Here is a 20,664-nt window from a genome sequence, read left to right as displayed (position 1 = left end):
TTGGTGTCCTCTGCCTTGTGCTGTCTAGCTTATGAAAGTCAGTGTCCTAGTTTCTGGTTGTACCTGGTGTCAGAAACATTCTGTCCTGTCCTCCTCCTGATTCTCCAGAAGGGATCATGTGGGTTGAAGAGGCTGATTGTGAAAGTCCTCCTCATGCAATCTGTTGGGCTGCTGGTCAAATTTAGATTTCTGTCTATGTTTGGAAAAATGTACCTTAGCTTATACAAGACTTCAATGTTGTAGAAGTATGGAATGTGCAAAAAAGTAGAATTGTTTGTGTTGTGTGTGTATTTTTTTCCCATTTTATCTCCTGCATATAACCTAGGTGAAAGCTTTCTAAGGCTTATATCATTTAGAAAATTTGTTTTCCTTATCTGTATTTTTTCATTATTATTATATGTTTCAGAAGGATGTTAATTAATGTAGATATTACTTCATAAAATCCCCAAAGGATCCTATTTATAGTATTTGAAATTTTTGTAACTTGCTAAAAAATACATGGTAAATATGAAATTATTATTTTTTCTACTCATGGCAACAAAATAAGAAAAATATTGTTGTTTTGTGATTATTAAGGATAGCACCAAAAACTGACCTTTATAAAGAGAGGCAAATATATCATAGAAATCTTAGAAATTTAAAATCTAACATAAGTAATATTGGAATGACATATTTAATATAATTTATCAATACTGGCTTATTTGGTCAACTTTAATTTTTATTTTCTAACATTATAATATGACAATGCATAGAAAACTTTAGGCTAGTACTTATGAATATAATTCTAATTTATTTACTATTATTTGTTCTTTTCTTTTTTTTTAATATATTTTATTGATTTTTTACAGAGAGGAAGGGAGAGGGATAGAGAGTTAGAAACATCGATGAGAGAGAAACACTGACCAGCTGCCTCCTCCACACCTCCTACTGGGGATGTGCCCACAACCAAGGTACATGCCCTTGACCGGAATCGAACCCGGGACCCTTGAGTCCGCAGGCCGACGTTCTATCCACTGAGCCAAACCGGTTTGGCCTCCTTTTCTTAATTATCAACTTTTATTTATCTACTAGAGACCTGATACACGAATCTGTGCACCGGGCCTCTAGTAGAAGGGGGTGCCTTGGCGTGGCCTGCGCCCTCTTGCAATCTGGACCCTTTTGGGGGATGTTGGAGAGCTGGTTTCGGCCCAATCCCCGCAGGCCAGATCCAGACAGGAGGGAGCCCAATCCTGTGCTTTGAGCGTCTGTCCCCTGGTGGTCAGTGCGCATCATAGCTACCGGTCGACTGTTCGTTCGGTGGTTTGGTCGCTTAGGCTTTTACATATATAGATATAAGGAGCAATACCAGAGCTTCTGTTTATGATTGGATGTATGGAAGCATTTGGGAATTATGAAAGTACTGAACACAGAATACAGAATATAGAAAAAGTACATGAGAACTTCATAGGCCATAAATTAAATGTATCCCTATGCACTTATCTCATAAAATTACCCCTGTCATTTTGGTTTCTTTATTGTGAGGGACTCCTCTTCTCATTCAAGTCTCTCTTAACTTAAAACCACAGCAACAACTAAAGGTCGTCTTGATTGGTCTGGCTGCCTCCCACAGCCTCAGTTCATTCTCCCTTCTGTGCCACCACACTTCAGATTCGTGCTCAGTTTTTGCTCTGCTGTCAGTTCTGGTTCATAAATTCACTTCTCATCTTTAATTTTCACATCTTCTTAAGAAAATGCAAGGCTCTTTTTGCCATACGCTGATGTTCTACCTCTACCCACTTTGGCTGTGTTTTCGTCTTTATCCCATTTGACTAATCTCAGTCCTTCAACAGTGTTGATACTTTGCCCCTTTTCCAGTCTTGCTCCTCACTTCACCCCTGCACTTAACAGATCCTATTTCTCTTCCTCTGCTAGCTCCTCCAGCTGTCTCCTTGAATTTCTCCTTCCATTCAGCTAAGTGCTTTATGTTAATTTGGAACTCATTCCCAGAGTGAGGTCATCACTTGAAACAATATTATAATTTACAACTTCCTTGTTTTCTGTGAATATATTATATGTTCCATACAGAATGATAGTTCAATGTAATGTGTTTTTTTAAATTTGAAAGTCTTTTATTGGTCCTCTCCATAATTATTTACAATAAAAATAAGTACTGTTTTTAATTTTTATTATATTTTAAATATTTAAAGCATTATCCTGGATTAAGCTATCACCACAGTTTTTATTGGTAAAAGCTTTCTCAAGAAAGATAAATATTCTGTAAATTTTGATCTGTGCTTGTTTATCACAGAAAATAAAATGTTACTGAAAATAGATTATTTAATGAAAATGAATTTTTAATTTAGTTGATAATTTGGTGGGTGAATATTACTTATTGTTTAAATTTGACAGAGTTCAGCAACAATTTTATTCCTTTTATTATTTTTTATTAAAAAACATTGTATTTTTTAATTTTTAAATATTTTTTTATTGTTGGTAGTATTATAGATATATCCCATTTTCTCCTCTCCCCCCCTCCTCTCATCCCCTACCCACCCTCCCAGGTCTTCACTACCCTATTGCCTGTATCCATGGGCTATGCATATAAGTATATACAGTGGGGCCTTGACTTACTAGTGTCCCGACTAACAAGTTTTTTGAGATACCAGCTGTCTCTCGGCCGGCCGATTTTTTGCATTGAGTTGATAGAGTAATTTGAGTTAACGAGCTCCTTAATGAGCTCCTTAATGAGCTCGGTCTCTGAACGAATTAAACTCTTAAGTCAAGGCCCCACTGTAAGTTCCTCTTTTTAAAATGTGGAAGCCAAGCCCTGGCTGGGTGGCCCAATTGGTTGGAGAATCGTCCCCTACACCAAAAGGTTGCAGGTCCGATTCCCATCAGGGCACATAAGTAGATTGTGGTTTTGATTCCTGATCAGATTTTCATACAGGGGGCAACCAATCAATGTTTCTCTCTTACATCCATGTTCACTCTCTCTCTCCCCCTTTCCCTCTCCCTCTCCCTCTCCCTCTCCCTCTCCCTCTCCCTCTCCCTCTCCCTCTCCCTCTCCCACTCCCTCTCCCTCTCCATCTCCATCTCCATCTCCATCTCCATCTCCATCTCCATCTCCATCTCCATCTCCATCTATCTCTATCTCTATCTCTCTATCTTTCTCTCTCTCCAAAAAAAAAAAAAAATAATGAATGAAAACATATTCTTGGGTGACGATTTTTTTTTTTAAATTGTAGAAGCCAAGTTGTATGCCAAAAAAGAAATGTTATTTATCTTTAGGAATTTATTTTAAACTTTTTAAATAAGTCCATTAAATCTTTCTCAAATTGTGTTGAAAGCATCAATTAGAAACTGAGTTGGAAAATAATTATTTTGAAGTCATTAAAGTTATTCTCTATTTACACCAACATAGTATCTCAAATTGTCTGTTTATTTTTCTCCAAGAGGATTTTCCAAGAGCACTCTTGTAATTTGGAATACGTGAGAAGCATGCCTTTCTTTTGGAAAGTGGATGAAAGATCACTGTGAAAGGGAACTTGGGAATGGAGAATTTTGAGACCACGGGGTTTTTCTCAGGCAGACCTGTACTGAAGAGTATTTATACTCTTCAGTAGAGTTCCAGATTTAAACAAAATAGTTTCTTACATCTATGTCTCTGCTTACATATCTCTTAAAAGTCTTTCTGTTCCCCAAGAGCCTATCTTCATTTGGAAACTGCTGTGGTGAGACACAGTGCGTAATAAAACCAGTAAATGGGTTTTGTGTGACTTAGATAGTGTGTCAAATCAATTGGATTTTATTATGCTTGGGTGATTGTAAATATCTTATTATGCTTAGGTTATTGAAATATTTGGAAAAAGAAATTATTATTAAAACATCGGTATTTAGGAATGACATATATAGGAAGAATGTTTAAAGGCAAGAAAACTTTGTTAGAGGCTATTATCTGCTAGTAGTGCCAGTCACAATGCCCGCATTCCTCTTTCTTTCTAAAATGTCATCTTGGCTGCAGCCCTAACATTTCCACTGCAACTAGTCTAGGCTTTTAAATGCATGCCTTGATTACTGGAACTGGTGAGATTTGCCATAGCTGAGTCCTCTCCTGCTTCCCTCTCCATCACCACCTTCCTGGCCCTCCCTTTTCCCTGCTCCATCCTGAAGACTACACCTGAGTCTTTAGTGGGCTTCCATCTTATCTCTCCCTAGTTTAGTTGTTTCCTTATTTCTTTAAACCTATCTACTTGTCCTGCCTTTTAGCACTGTAGGTGATCTCACTGGACTCTGCGGTTCCTATTCCACTGAGTATTTCTTTATCTTCAAGTCATTGTCCTTGTCATACTCTTAACTTCTGGCCATCGCTCAGCTTTCTTTTCCAAGCCTGGATGCCAATCTTGGTTACTTGGCTCATCAATATTAGATTGATCTTCAAGATCCACCAATTCTCTCTGTCTTGTGCAACTTTCCATATCTCATTTTTTTATGGTTTCTAGTCTCGATATAAAGTACTTTAATACTTATCAAATGCTTCTTATGTAATAATTCGATTATAAGCAATTTGAAAGTCTCAGCAATGCCTAATTTTTTTCAACTTCCACAAGGCCTATCACAGTAGACAGGATACTACAGGTAATTGATTAACATTTGGCAAAATTGTCTGAAATCACATACTGTATTTTCTTAAATTCTTTCTCAGAGCCTTTGTTATAATATATTTTGTATGAATAAATCATTAAATTTTAGGCTCTAATTACAAAATTCTGATATTTGATGAGTGGAAAACATTTGTAGAATAGCCACTCATTGTTCCAGATGTTACACATAGTCTGTCTCAAAAGTTAAGCCCTGGAGTGGGGGGGGGGGGATTGTATATCGGGTGCAAAGCAAATTAGAGAACATGTTAGAGTTACCTTGAAAGGCAGTGGAACCTCAGAGCAGGAGGGGATTTGGTAAGAGAACAACACTGTGGTGGTTCATGGGTTGAAAAATAGAATAAGCTGCAGGGAAGAGGTCCTGCCAGTCGGGAAGACAGGGAATCCAACTTGTCAATGCAGATTGTCAACATGAATGTCATACCAGGTGTAGGGGTGGGAACTGTGGTGAGAAGACTGACAACGGGCAGCATTCAGAAATCCAAACAGCATGGCATCCTCAGGTGGGATGTGAGATCATGGTGGGGAGCCGTAAGTAGCATGGCTCCTGAAGCATATTAGAACAGGCAGTGCCCTACCTAGTCCTAAATGGACGTAAGTCCAAGGAAAGAAGTAAGACAATGCGCAGCATGGTGTGTAAGGGACATAGGTTCTAGAGTTAGAGTGTCCGGGTTTAAATATTAGACCCGTATTTAAGAGTTCTTGGGAGAGTGCACAAGTTACTTCAGCTCTCTGTGCCTCAGTTCCTTTATCTAGAAAATCTCATAGACATGAGACTGGAATATGGTGACTGGTGACACTCCGCAGTGCCTGGTACACAGGAAAGTTTTCATACTTATTAGATGTTGCTAGTTTGCCACGATTGAGCTGTAAGTCCAGTTCCTAGGAACAAGATCTAATAACTTGGGGTTCAATTTCCTAAGTAGGCCCTGGAGACAAATAATTTTATCATAACAAAGAACATGCATTTGACTCGAAGCCCGGGATAGGGCTGAACATGCCTTAACGTAGACCTGGCCCCTGGTAGGCATTTAGTAAGTATTTGTTTAACAAATTATGTAGCCACACCTGAAGAAACCAGGGGGATACAGAATTGCAGAGCATGCCAATAAAACAATAAAATCTTCCTTCCTTTTTGTCTAAAAAGCATGATAATTTGTCTTCATGGAGCAAGAATATTACATATCTTATAAATACATGGCTTTGTTCTCTTAGTCTAAAACATGATCAAGAGTAGGTGGAGAAGAGATAATCATGTTGGAACATCAGAGAATAATGTTGACAAGTGTGGGTGGGAAAATGAAAATTTTTGCAAACTGTTGATTTTTTAAATTACGGAGTCAATTTTTCTTTTTCTTTAGAGAAAAATGTGCAAAATTTGAGTACCTTTTCTTTTAGCGTGTAGTGAGAGGTTATTTTATACTTTTGATGCTGGAGGGCTTATGGAAGGCCACAACCTGGTGACAGTGTCCAGGTTCTTGTCACTGCGCAGGAAAAAAACTCAAGAATGAGACAGAGAGATTCAGCAAAGCACAGCAGATTTATTAAAGTGATAGGAAGGGAGTGCAGTGAACTTAGCCAAGGGGTTCTGGGTGGAGGTTTTTGTAGCTGTGGGCAAGGGGAGGGAAGGGTCTCTGACACTGGGGGTGTGGTCATCGGCCCAGCTCACCCAAGTCCCTCCTCTCTAGATAGTGGCTCTTCCTTTGGTCTTCGCAGAACTGTCATGATGATCTGAAGGGCAGAGCAGCTTCAAAACTGTGATGTAGGTCAACATGGCTGCCAACTCTGGCTGAGACTGGTTTTTGTCTTAACTGTTTCTGACCCCAGGAAACTGGGAGAGGGGCAGCAAGGGCACAGGTGGCTTTTCACAGTCACTTCCATGGTGTCCTAACCTAGAAGGGGAAGGGAAACGGTGGGGCCTGGGGTCTCTTGCCCCTATGCTAACTGTCCTGTCTCACTTTCATCTAATAGGTTTTATTATATTTCCTTCTTTGTATTTTATTGCACAAAGAATTTACTTGAAATTGTTTAGACGTGTTTTTCAGCTCTAAAGTAGTCATATTTTCTGCATGTTCCAAAAAATAAAGCTTATACATAATGTTTATGAATGTCTAAAATAGAGGAAAAAGAAAACAAAGATATAAGACAAAGAAAATAAACGTAAAAATTTTTTTCAAATATTGTGTTTGATAAGAATGTAGTCGTAGTGAAAACTGAGTGTCAAAAGGCCAGTTTCCAAGTCAAAACTTCTCTATTTTTTATTATTTTTTTAAACCTGAATTCCTTAATTAATGGAGTTCATCTGACTTGGTGTGCTTGCTTCAGAGGAATGATTTGGGGGAACTAAATGACATAATGTATAACATGGTTTTTATATCAGTGTTTACCAACATATTTTTGGAAGAAATTTGAGTTTATTTCTGGAAGGATTTGGGTCCTTGGGGCCTGTGGGTCGCGACCTCTTTGGCCGTCAAGCAACCCTTTTACGGGGGTCGCCTAAGACCATCCTGCATATCAGATATTTACGATTCATAACAGTAGCAACATTCAGTTATGAAGTAGCAACGAAAGTAACTTTATGGTTGGGTCACTACATGAGGAACTGTTTTTAAAGGGCCAGAAGGTTGAGAACCACTGGTTTGGGGGTTAAGATTTCCTCACTAAAACAATTTAGAAAATAATATGTACTTTCTCCAGGTCATCCACATCTTAGAAATGAACACAGTCTTTTACTTGTTAAAGATTTCAAAAATGCCCTTATTTAAGAACACCTTTGATTTTGAAACTAAACACATTTTACCACAGAACCCTTATGCAAATATAAGATGTCACCACTTGACCTTTTTGCACATAATGTGTCATCTTTTATCCCTCCAGTAGACCCTGTATGCTCACTCATTCCATTTCCCACTATCTGATATATAAGACAGGAGAAGAATTATGTGTCTACACAGATGATTTAACATGATAATAGAATGTTAGGCTCCCGGGAGTACTGACATCTAGAGGTAGGAGCTGGGCTACAGTGATATGATTTGTCAAAAATTACTCTTTAAATCTAACATCAGGACGAGATTGGATTTATGTGTTCATGTTTCCAGCCAGGTAGATTAACAGGAAATAAAAATGTGTTCCAGATGCATCTCCATTGATTTGCATTTAATAGCAAATAGGAAAAAATCCAGATAATTGAAGTTTTCAACTTATATGTACGATATATACATGCTGATCTACAAATCCCAATTTTCTTGTTTTAACAAGCCATACTTTTAATTCTTGCCTTTTCTCTAAACACAGACTGAGTGGTACCATAGAGGACAGGGGGTCAAACTTTCTGGGGAAATGTTTACTAACACTGTGTTTTTTTTCCAATGGTATCAGTCAGTTAATTTTCTGTCTTTGACACCTTTGTTTCTAGGTTTCAAATATCATGCTCTTTTGCCTAAAGTCAACTTGAAACTCTGGCCTTGGTTGGGAGGTAGGGTTGGGTACTCAGATACATACTAGATCCTTGCTATGTGAGGGTCTTTTGATAGAAATTACCCATCTTCCAAAAGTACAATATCAACCTCAGCCTTATGTAAACATCAGTGCTGATGAAGTGTCAGTGTATGAGTCCAGATGGAGGGCTTAAGACATCTGGATTTTGTTTTTTAAATGTCCCATTCCTACCTTTAATATGAAGGATTTCTGGCGATGTGTAGCAAATATGAGATATTATTTATAGCATTTTCACCTGTCGAAAAGTCAAGAAAGGCTGGGAACAATATGAAAGATGATGAGAGCTTTTCTTAAGTGTTGTTTTCTGCATACTCCTTCTCCCCTCTGCATTTAGCTTCTTCCTTTTATAGGGAAAGGAGAATACTCATTATATTTACCATATGTCTGCAGCATCCCTGGAATCTAAAGCTAGATAGAAGCATGTCCACAATTGATGAACTAAAGAATGACTGACAGGTGTATAGATAGGTTATGAATATACAGTAATAGAGAAGTTTGACATCAGGCCTTGGATGACTTTTTGCTATGCAAATATTGAATTGGTCTTTTAAAAAAATTTCTTGGTCCAGTATTACTTAATAGAATATACAGACTTACAGTGAATTTAAGATAAAAAATGTAATGGCAAATTTTGCATTGATAGCTAACCACCTAAAAGTTGACTACCTTTCTTGATATTTGGGTGTAGTGTGTATGTATTGTCATTAGCAGTTAATGGAGATGTTTCAGTGCATTATTTCTCCCATGAAATTTTGAACTATATTTAACCAGGGTCATTCTGTCCTACTTAGTGCCACAACAAGAGTAACAGTACACTCCAGTCCTGATGGATGGGATGAGCAAACCAGTTTACTAGGAGAGATCTGAACATCTTGATTGTGGCCCCATTGATCTAAAAGTCAGCAAGTGGTCCCTATTTACAGGAAGGTAGATGATTATATCTAATCTTGTTGAAGTAACGTTGTGTCCCTTTGTTCTTCTGACAATGTAAGTTAGCTTTGTTTTTTCCTAGATTAAAATCATTGTAGATTTCCAAAAATTTACACATGAAATTTCCCCCCAAAATGTTACCCACTAAAAGATAACTAACTACTGAAGTATGAGCCTATTGAAATGGAGTTCTTGCCAACCTAACCTGACACGGGAACACGTTCATCTGGCACAACCAAAACACCTCCATGCTCACTTTGGGTCAGGAGGGCTTTCCTGGCTGCAGCATAAAGCCTTCGCCCGATTGGCGGTGAAATAGAAGCCCCTCCCCAATCACTGAAATTTAAATGTATGAGCCACGCAAAGACAGGTTCTGCCTCTTTAAAAAAAAAAAAAAGTATATATTTGATTTTTTACAGAGAGGAAGAGAGAGGGATAGAGAGTTAGAAACATCGATGAGAGAGAAACATTGATCAGCTACCTCCTGCACACCCCCTACTGGGGATGTGCCCGCAACCCAGGTACATGCCCTTGACCGGAATTGAACCTGGGACCTTTCAGTCCACAGGACGATGCTCTATCCACTGAGCCAAACCGATTAGGGCCCTAATCACTGAAGTTTAATACACAGCAACAGGACAGATGAGCAGGACAAACTAGAAGGAGCAAGTTGTGGCAGTTCATTTCTGATGCAACCTCTGTTAGGTGAGAGGCAAGAAGTGAGTTTCTTTTCTGCCACTTGGGGTATACTTCCAGTTATCAAACTAAAGAGAGATGTGTGGCCCAGATCATTTTGAAATTACAGAAAAGCTTCCCCACAATAACAGCAACTAACCTTTACTGTGTTCCAGGCATGATTTGAGGGATTTTATATACAATAAGTAATTAAGTCCTAGTTATGTTACAAGGTTAGGCATTATTGTTGTCGTTACTGTTATTATTATTATTATTATTATTATTATTATTATTATTATATCAAGAAACAGAAGTCAGAATTGGGAAGTGGCAGAGCTGGAATTCAAACTCAGACGGAGTGTGTCCAGAGAAACTGTGCCCCTAAAATGATGTTCCAGGCCTCAAGGCTTCCCTTGTCATATCTGTCCAGTGGTAAACCAAATGAAAAATGGAGAGACAGGAGTTGTAAGGCCTTTTCCAAGTAAAGGGTAGACGTACCATGATCATTATCATCCAAATAATCCATTTTCGGTACTGTATTTCTCATCCTCAGGACAATAATGAAATCACAGGAAATTAGATTTTCACAAGTTGTATAAGGGGGAATTGGCAGCGTGGGGAGGAGGGGTGGGGTAATTTAAAAGGAATATCCTGGCTATGGTCTTTAGCTGCTCCTGCTTTTCTCTCTCTTCCTGTGAATGTTTCCTTATGGGCTTTGAGTATGAGCTGAAATGGATGAGTATCTCTTTTTTAATAGCTACATATAAAATAAATACAAATCACTTAGATAGTAGGAAAAGTATATGTTTATTCCTTTCAAATATGCTGAAATATTTGCAAAAGCAGTGGACAAATCTATATTTTAAGGGAACAGTACCTGGAAAAGTCCAGGATGTCTTACTTATACCTTTGGGACTTTAGAAAATCATTATTTCTGATTATATGATTCATCATCAGAATCCTGAGGTTGCTTAGCCTATTCAAGTGAACTAAAAATGAAAGGCCTAGTACTTTTTTTTTTTCTTGAAGCGAGGACATCAATATCTACCATATTGGATGCAAAATGAACTGTCACTAAATATGTCAGATATGTATCACCCTATCTTCAATAAAATAATTTAAATCTTAATGGTATTACATCAAACTAAAAAGTTTTACACAGCAAAGGAAACCATCAACAAAATGAAAATACAACCCACTGAATGGGAGAACATATTAGCTGATACATCTGATAAGGGCTTAACATCCACAATGATTAAGGAACTTATAAAACTAAACACTGAAAAAAATAAACAATCCACTCTAGCCAGTTTGGCTCAGTGGATAGAGCGTCAGCCTGCGGACCAAAGGGTCCAAGGCTTGATTCCGGTCAAGGCACATGCCCAGGTTGTGGGCTCAATCCCCATGTAGCAGCCGATGAGTAATTCTCTCTCATCATTGATGTTTCTGTCTCTCTCTCTCTCCTCCATTCCTCTCTGAAATCAATAAAAATACATTGAAAAATAAACAGACAAATAATCCAATTAATAAATGGGCAAAGGCCTGGTTGGTGTGGCTCAGTGGTTGAGCCTAAACCAGCCGTGGGCAAACTACGGCCCACGGGCCAGATCCGGCCCTATTGAAATGAATAAAACTAAAAAAAAAAAAAAAAGACCGTACCTTTTATGTAATGATGTTTACTTTGAATTTATATTAGTTCACACAAACACTCCATCCATGCTTTTGTTCCGGCCCTCCAGTCCAGTTTAAGAACCCATTGTGGCCCTCGAGTCAAAAAGTTTGCCCACCCCTGGCCTAAACCTATGAACTAGGAGGTCATGGTTAGATTCCCAGTCAAAGCACATGCACCGGTTGCAGGCTCCATCTCTAGTGTGGGGCGTGCAGGAGGCAGCTGAATGATGATTGTCTCTCACCATTGATGTTTCTATCTCTCTGAACCTCTCCCTTCTTCTCTGAAATCAATAAAAATATATTTTAAAAAAAGAAATGGGCAAAGGACCTGAATAAACACTCTTCCAAAAAAGACATAAAGTTGGCCAATAGACACATGAAAAAAAGGTTCAACATCACTAATCATCAGAGATGCAAATTAAAAGTACAATGAGGCATCACCTCATACCTGCCAAAATGGTTACCATCAATAAATCAGTAAGCAAAAAGTGTTGGTGAGGATGTGGAGGAAAGGGAACCCTCATACTCTGTTGATGGGAATGCAGCCACTGTGGAAAGCAGTATGGAGTTACGTCCAAAAATAAAAATGGCACGGGCTTTTGACCCAGCAATTCCACTTCTGGGAATATATCCAAAGAAACCCAAAATACTAACTCAAAAGAACATATGCACCCTATGTTCATTGCAGCATTATTTACAATAGCCAAATTTGGAAGCAGTCCAACTATCCATGAGGCGATGACTGGATAAAAAAGCTGTGGTACATTTACACAATGGAATACTACTTACTCAGCCATAAAAACAAAAAAACAGAAACAGGAAAGAAATCTTACAGCCTGGATGGACTTGAAGAGTATTATGCTAAGTGGCATAAGCTAGTCAGAGAAAGACAAGTACCATATGATTTCACTTAAATGTGAAATCTAATGGGCAAATAAACAAAGTGGAGACAGACTCATAAATAAAGAGAACAGATTGACAGCTATCAGAGGGGAGGGTGTTGGAGCTGGATGAGAAGGGTGAAGTGATTAACCAAAGAATAAAAAGAAAGACTCATGAACACAGACAACAGTATGGTGATTGCCAGCAGGAAGGGGGTTGGGGGTGAGGAATATGAGTAGGTAGAAGAAGGTAAAGGAGAGAAAAATAGTGATGGAAGGAGACTTGACTTGGGATGGTAAACATAATACTATACAGATTATATAGAATTTTATACCTGAAACCTGTATAATTTTATTAACCAATGTCACCACAATAAATTCAGTTTAAAAAAGAGTATTATTCATGTGCTGAAAAGTAAGGAGCTATAGGAATTCTTTATCCTTCAATCAAATGTATAAACTTGTATTGGGTATTTAATACATACTAGGCATTAGGCTTACTCTGCTGACTGGGAATATAATTGATAAAATATATTCCTTAAGGAGCTTGTGGTCTTATAGGCAAAACACAGAGATTCACCAATAATTAAATATGTTAACTGTTATGAAAGAGGGTTTACCAAAGACTATGAGAATAAAGAGACTGTGGTAGTCATGAAAGCTGCCTGTCCACTGAGCATTCATACCAGGCAAAATAATCTGTTTCTGGCTGAGAGAATAGTATGTATGACAGTATAGAAAAGAAGAGGAGCATGGCTTGTTTTGAAAATAGTTCAGCTTGGCCGGAGATAGGGGTACATATGTGGAAGAAGAAGAGAAGAAGCTGGGGAAGTATTTGGTGGGAGGAGGAAAAGGAGCTGTCAGTGAAGGGCCCCAGGTGCCTTGCTAGCGAGGTACATGCACCTCCTCCTAAAACCCGTAGTGATTATAGTGGCATGGAAGCAAGATGGTATGATTCAGAATCACCTCTTGGAAGATCACAGTGGCAGCCCTTTAAAGAATGGATTGAAGGAGAACAAGATCTATAATAAGATCATTTGGGAGGCTGTGGCAGATCCCTAGGGAAGCGTTAAGGCTTGCTGGTAGACCAAGGCTGTCATGGTGACAATGAAGATGAGGTGTCAGTGTAAGAGACAGTAAGGAGGTGGATTCTATTTGTTTTGAAGATCAATTGGTTTGAGAATTGAGGGAGGACTAACTATTCAGTATGACTCTCAGTTTCTGACTAAAATGCCTGGCTATTTACCAAGAGGGGAATCACCAGAAGGGTAAGTTTGGAAGAAAAGACACCAATTCCTATTGTTTGACATCTTTCCTTTAAATGAACACACCCAGAACACAGTTGGATATAAGGTTTTGGAATTTAGGAGAGAGCTGAGCTTACCTTACCAATTTGAGTATTATCCTTAACGAGTCTTTTTATAGTCATCTGCTGCCCCCATGATGACTTTTTTTTAGCATCTATCAGGGAATTACATGCTATTTCCCCTTCATGAGACATTAGGTGATTATGATTTCTAGGGCCATTAAGGGAAGCGTAAATTGTAAGAGCCTGTGATTAGAAAATGGAAAGATGGTGTGTTCTTCTCTCAACCCTGCAAACTGGCAGAAATGAGAATCAGCAAAAACCCCTGAGTGCTACACTTCTGAGAATGGCACCTCAGTCCCTACCCACACCACTGCAAACATCTCTCCTTCTCCTCTTCATGGCATTTAGGTTTTAGATCTTGGACTCATCACTTTTAAGGTTATTTCATTCTGTCTCAGTAGGAGCTAAATCACTTACTTGTTTTTTATAGAAAAGTAGTCAGAAATCCCCATGTTAGGTCTGTATTGCTCCTAAATAACCTGTTGAAAAGTTGTTGATTCTAATTCTCCTCTTTACCATCTCTCATATATTGTAGTATAAGAATCGTGAAATAAGAAGAAAGGGGAAAATCTGACATCTTCAATTTATCACAGCTATATATGGAATGATATATATAAAGCAATACTATTAAAATTAAACATAGGTACAAATGAAATATTCACATAAATTCAGAAAATATAACAATATAGAATGTGAACATAAAGATGTAATTGTCTTTATTTTATTATATAACATATTGCTGCTTTTATAAAAGCCTTTGCTTTTAGTGAATAGTCTCCATCGATTACTTAAGAATTCTTTAGGCAACCTGAGTCAGGAAAATTTTTATCTTGATCTCCAAAAGGTATTTCCCCCCCAGACTTCAAAACAGCTTCTATTCACCCCATGGATATGTCATCAATCTGTTATGTGTGAATGGACACTCTTCTTTCCTGTACTTGACCAAATGTTTCATTTCCTGAAAATTAGATTACTTAAATGCAACAAACAGATGGCCAGAAAGTCTTGTAGTACTTACTCTGTCATGGAATTTATTATCTGATTTCCTGAGGTAGGACTGAGAAGTTAGCAAAAATTCTTTCTAAACATTAGTATGCTTTAGATGACATTGCAGTTATCAAGCCATTTTTAAATTAATTCAGTTACTTTGAACATTAGGAGGAAAAGGTTGAATGGCTATTTTATATAGAAGAGTTTATATATTTTATATTTTAAATAGAAAATTTAAAGTGTAAACAAGTCACATGGACCCATGTGGTTGAAGCTTATCTTAGAGTTGTTCTTAAGGTATTAATAAGGTAATATGAATAATGCATGATAACAGAAAATAATACCTTACATTTTTTTCTATTTCTAGTCTTCGAATATTATCTTCTTTAGACTAAAGAAGTACTCTTCATCAGTATGGTATAGAGAATTTGGATAAATACAGTATGATTCCTTATATTCTGTGGTTTTTTTTATTATTGTCAAATGTAAAAACAAGTTTTGTCATTTAGTTCAATGTAAAAATTGCAGCTCATGAGTAAGCTTTATGATGGCCCTGTCTCAACCATACATAATTAAGTTTAAAAATATGCAGAAAAAATAAAGTTGTGCTATTCGAATGATTTTTCAGCTACCACTCAATGTATTCATTAGCAAACTTGTAAAGCATAAGGTTTTTATTAGAGATTAAGGGCCAGGTACAACAAATGAATGATTTTAAACTTTTCTAAAATGTTTTATTTTACTATTTGTGTATACATGGCCTTTAGTTCAGTGCTTTCATTGAATATATATTTTTAATTATAAACCTAAATGGATTTAAAATTCTTTATCAAGAAATAACAAAATTTTCCCCTAATCCTTTTCATGAAGATGCTCTTAGAGGATATTTGTAGAGTCCTTCATATTTACAGTGAAAATGGCCCAACATAGTTGACAGGGAACAATCTTAACCTGTTCCATACTTCTGTGCTAGAACATTCTGTAAATACATCAATTAGATAAACAATTCAAGTCCAATTTTCTGAATAGGGGATGCTCCTTAAGTCATGTTGTAGGAGTAGAGAAAAGGCGTATTTGGGTGAAGGACTTTAGTACCTCCGAGAATTCAGATACTTAGAGGAATACAGGTAGAGGAAGAGGAGGGTTGACATTGTATATAGGTAGGAGAGCCTCCAGGTCATCTACTGACTCCCTCCTCTCCCTCAACCTTCATAGCCTAAAAAAAAGTCAGCAGAAGCAGCAGGCTGAGCTGAGAAGTGAGAGTGTGAGTTTTGTTCATTCCACCCACTCTCCACATGACCAGGAGAGAGTGAATTGGAGGCCGAGTAGCTGAAGTAGCCGTATTTGACCAGTTAACAGTTTCAAGAACAATGACTTCAGCACTCTGAGGTGAAAGACCATTGGGTGGATGTACTGGCATCTCTTAGACCACATGCAGAAACTTGATGTTCTATGACCACATTATGCTGCATGATGGTCACCAAGGCATCAGAATCAAAGAGACTCCTCAGATATCTGAGGCAGAGATCAAAATTGCCAGGTCGTGGGAGGACACCCTGTGAGACAGGTCACCATCGTGGGAGCTTCTGCCAACCATAGTGGGGCTCCATAGCCAAGGAGAGCACCAGGCTCTCCTTGCTGGTGGGCAGCATGGAGGACGACTATATGGAGGTCCACCCCCAGCCCCTTCTGCTGCTCCCCACTCAGCATTCATCTGTGAGGTCTGAATGGTGAGCCATTTCAGCTTTCAAGTAGTTTGTGCAAACTTCATTTTACATACAATTCTATCACTCACTGAGTGTTTTTTCCCTAAAATAAAGCATTCATTAATGTTTTTCTCTGTTCAGCTGTTAGCACATTTAAGTTTGTTCCTGTTTTTTTGTTTTTGTTTTTATTATTCTTTAGGTAGATTCGTTAATTTTTTTCTTCCTGTTTCTCATTGACATACAAGTGGAACATATAATCATGTTTTAAATAGCAGGATTTTTTGTTATTGTATTTAGATAAAAAAGAGTAAAGGTCAAATGATCAAAGGCTTTTGTTGATAACCCCAGACAAACATTAAGACTTAAGCATCACTGCAGATGCCCGTCAAAAGTTGCAAGTAATTTTGCCTGACATGTGTGACAATTAACATGTCAAGCCAAATGCAGGCTATCATTACCAGCCATTACTTTATTGTGGAAATATTTATTAGGTTCTTGAGAACAATGCAGGACTACCACCTAGCACAGTATTCTGGACAAAGCAGGGGTGCAGGAATTATTTATTTATTATTCATTTATTCATTTATTTGCTGTTTTTATGATGATCAGAGCTTCCATAGTAAGCTACCACAGCCTCTGCTAGCAGAGCAGTTACAAAAGGTTTTGACTAACGTGTTTCATCAGTGCAATCAGATGTACCAATTTCATCTTTTCTACATTAAATTTCTACCGAGTGTGTGAGGTGGCCTTGCATGCATATTGAAGACAGTATGCTTAATATTGGAGAGGTTCCTAAGAAGTTACAGATTTCTCAATGTGGTATTCTAATTAAAACTTAATTAGCAATTCACTGTTCTGGAACTTAGGTTTTTTTCTATGCTGGAATATAGCATAGAAAAAATAATTTCACCGTGCATAGAAAGTTAAAATGTATTTTTGGGAGACGTTAAAATTTCAAAAATATAAGGTAACACATGTGGAATTTAAAGGTGTTAAAAATCTTAACTGTGGGTTTCTCCATAGCTTGTGGCTCCAGCAGTTTTGTATAATCTGTGAGCTTGCCAACCAGTATCAAAAAATTCATTTTCTTCAAGTGCTTTATTTATCTTTAATAGAACCTTCATCACCCTGGCGTTGTAAATTTGGAGTGTATGTTTGAGACGCCTGAAAGAGTGTTTGTTGTTATGGAAAAACTCCATGGAGACATGCTGGAGATGATCTTGTCAAGTGAAAAGGGCAGGTTGCCAGAACACATAACGAAGTTTTTAATTACTCAGGTAAGAAATTAATTAGAGGCAGAAAAAAAGATAATATTTAATATCAAATGTTATCACTTTAACTGCAGCTTTCTAACCTTATTGTTTGGCCCCTACCTCTAAAGTCTCAACTATACGCAAAAGGTTGCAGTGGCTTATTGTATTATTAAATTTATATCTATGGTGTCCAGAGCCCAGTACACTGAGTACTCTGTATGCAGGCCCATGTATTAAAACTAGAGGACTCATGAAATTATAAAATACACAGTGGCTGAGCCCTGGTTCTTTGAAAAAAAATCAATAATGGTCATTTCTGTTGGATATTGAATTCTTTTATCTACACCTGTCTTGATTGCTATATGAATGCCATAAAATGCTTCTTTTTCCATGAAAGTTTTTCCTTGGAAACCTGATATGTTAATCTCACTTATTTCAGTGTCTTGAGCATTAAGAAGTCTAACTGGTCCTTGTGAGCTCTCTGTTGGCATTTTAAGTTTATATCCTAGTAGAAACCATTTTAAAATAAACTAATAGGCCAAAGTAAAATTATTTCGATGATTTTCCTCTTTATAGATACTCGTGGCTTTGCGGCATCTTCACTTTAAAAATATCGTTCACTGTGATCTCAAGCCAGAAAATGTGTTGCTTGCATCAGCCGACCCTTTCCCTCAGGCAAGTACGAAAGCCTCTCTCAGCAGAAAGTCAGCTGCTCTCTGGGGCATTCTGTCATCTTTTTCCTCAAAACCTTTATTTGTTCCTAATTTTACATGTTCATTTCCATCCATTTGTGACCCTCCTGTGGGGACGGCGGCTTTTCACTCTGGCTTCTCAGTCAGCCTGCCTGGGAGCACACACCACGCTTTCTCACTCAGCTCTTAGCTTCTGTTGTGCGCAACCCCAGGCCAGCGCTCACAGCACCACCTGAGAGTGAGGACACTGCGGAGGCCCAGGGGTGCCCCCCGCTCTCCAATGCCGCGCAGGACATAGAGTTCAGCGTTGTTCTCGGGGACAAGTGCAAATGTTTCTTCTTTTGCTCAACTCGGAGGACGGCAAACAACTGGCTCTCTCCCTCTCCCGAGGGAGTCTTGTATCTGAAGCGACCTGCCCAAGGTGGTGGTCCCGCCTTGCCTCCTGGACACCTTCAGGTCCTGCTTGGGTGCCTGTGAAGAGCTAATTATGAGGATCATATGGGTGACATGATGTGTTCTGTCCTTATCCTTCAACCTTTATTTATAAGGAACCTTTCAGCTAAGTCCATCACTTCCCTGATTTGCATGATGCTGAACTGCCTTTTAAAACGATGTTACCCACTACTGAGTATACATATTTTCACACGTATCTCTTGGATTGGAGGGTGGAGGAGGAAGGAAATGTTTAGATAGTATTTTTATGAATGAAAACATACATCAACCACTCAATATATCAATACATAAACTCTTCTCTTCAAGTACATAAAATGGAAAACAGCTATTACTTCTACCTTGAGAACTCCATACAGCCTACTCTTTGGTAGACCTGGGCTAAGACACTTACACAGGGTTTATGACCTCTCCATTTCTGCAAACCATTATTATCAACAGGTGAAACTTTGTGATTTTGGTTTTGCCCGCATCATCGGAGAGAAGTCTTTCCGGAGGTCGGTGGTGGGTACCCCTGCTTACCTGGCTCCTGAAGTCCTAAGGAACAAGGGCTACAATCGCTCTCTGGACATGTGGTCCGTCGGGGTGATCATCTACGTCAGCCTAAGCGGCACCTTCCCATTCAATGAAGATGAAGACATACACGACCAAATCCAGAATGCAGCTTTCATGTACCCACCGAACCCCTGGAAGGAAATCTCCCATGAAGGTAATATTCCTCATTCAAAAATAATAGTGCTTAAAGCCTTATTATTTCAGTTGTTAATTATTAAATTTCTAAATGCTCACTGTGACTTGCCCATTGGAGTAAGGGGACACATTGATTGGGGTGGATTGCGAAGTGAAGGAAATGGCAACCAGAAATATCTTCTGATGAAATGTGCATGTGTTATAAATGCAAATTAAGAGGTAAATGTAACAAAGAGAAATTGGTAATGTTTTGGTATATTTTCTTAGAATATATACATATTTATACATTGTTTTATTAGTAATACCTAATCTTTACTAAGAATAATCTTCATATACCTGTTTCTGTATTAAGCACTTTTAATATATTATGGACACAAGAATGTTATGAGCCTGATATTTTAATGATCATATTACTTACAGTTGTATACCAAGTTCTTTGTACTGACTTCCATTGTGTGACATTAGAGCATGTATGTTATTTAGCCATTTCCTTGGTATACTTAGTATTTAGGTTGTTTCTATTTTTTCCAGTATTAGATAATCTTTATATATAATTTCTTGTATGTACCTCTGAAACATTTTTGATAGATTACCTTGGCAGTGTTGCATTATTTAAATTTAAATTATTGCATTATTCTTTACTAGAGGCCCGGTGCACAAAAATTTGTGCACTGGGGAGTGGGGGGGTGTCCCTCAGCCTGGCCTGTGCCCTCTCGCAGTCTGGGACCCCTCGGGGGATGACCACCTGCTGGCTTAGGCCCGCTCCCCTGCTCCCCCGCTCCCCCTAAGCTGGCAATCAGACATACCTCTGGCAGCCCGGGAGCCCTCGGGGGATGCCCACTTGCCAGCAGAAGGTAGGCCTAAGCTACAGTCAGACATCCTTAGCACTGCTGTGGAGGCGGAAGAGGCTCCCACTACCACCACTGTGCTGGCAGCCATCAGCCTGGCTTGTGGCTGAGCAGAGCTCCTCCTGTGGGAGCACACTGACCACCAGGGGGCACCTCCTGCATTGAGTGTCTGCCCCCTGGTGGTCAGTGTGTGTCGTAGTGAACAGTCATTCCCAGTCATTCTGCTGTTAGGGTCAATTTGCATATTACCCTTTTACTATATAGGATAGAGGCCTGGTGCATGGGTGGGGGCCGGCTGGTTTGCCCTGAAGGGTGTCCTGGATCAGAGTGGGGGTCCCACTTGGGTGCCTGGCCAGCTTGGGTGAGGGGCA

General features: G+C 38.6%; 1 protein-coding gene across 1 annotated transcript in view; it reads left to right on the top strand.

The window, feature by feature from the left end:
* Positions 1-20,664, top strand: part of PRKD1 (protein kinase D1) — a 305,237-nt gene that overhangs the window by 265,636 nt on the left and 18,937 nt on the right. The window contains exons 14-16 of the mRNA XM_081110724.1: positions 17,476-17,637; positions 18,190-18,288; positions 19,197-19,464. Of these exons, the coding sequence (XP_080966850.1) occupies positions 17,476-17,637; positions 18,190-18,288; positions 19,197-19,464 (529 nt within the window). The remainder of the gene's footprint in view (positions 1-17,475; positions 17,638-18,189; positions 18,289-19,196; positions 19,465-20,664) is intronic.

Source organism: Myotis nattereri (assembly GCF_964212035.1).
Source record: "Myotis nattereri genome assembly, chromosome: 1".
Classification (NCBI taxonomy): domain Eukaryota; kingdom Metazoa; phylum Chordata; class Mammalia; order Chiroptera; family Vespertilionidae; genus Myotis; species Myotis nattereri.
The sequence above is the reverse complement of the archived record's forward strand: the minus strand, read 5'-3'. Positions and strand labels throughout refer to the sequence as shown.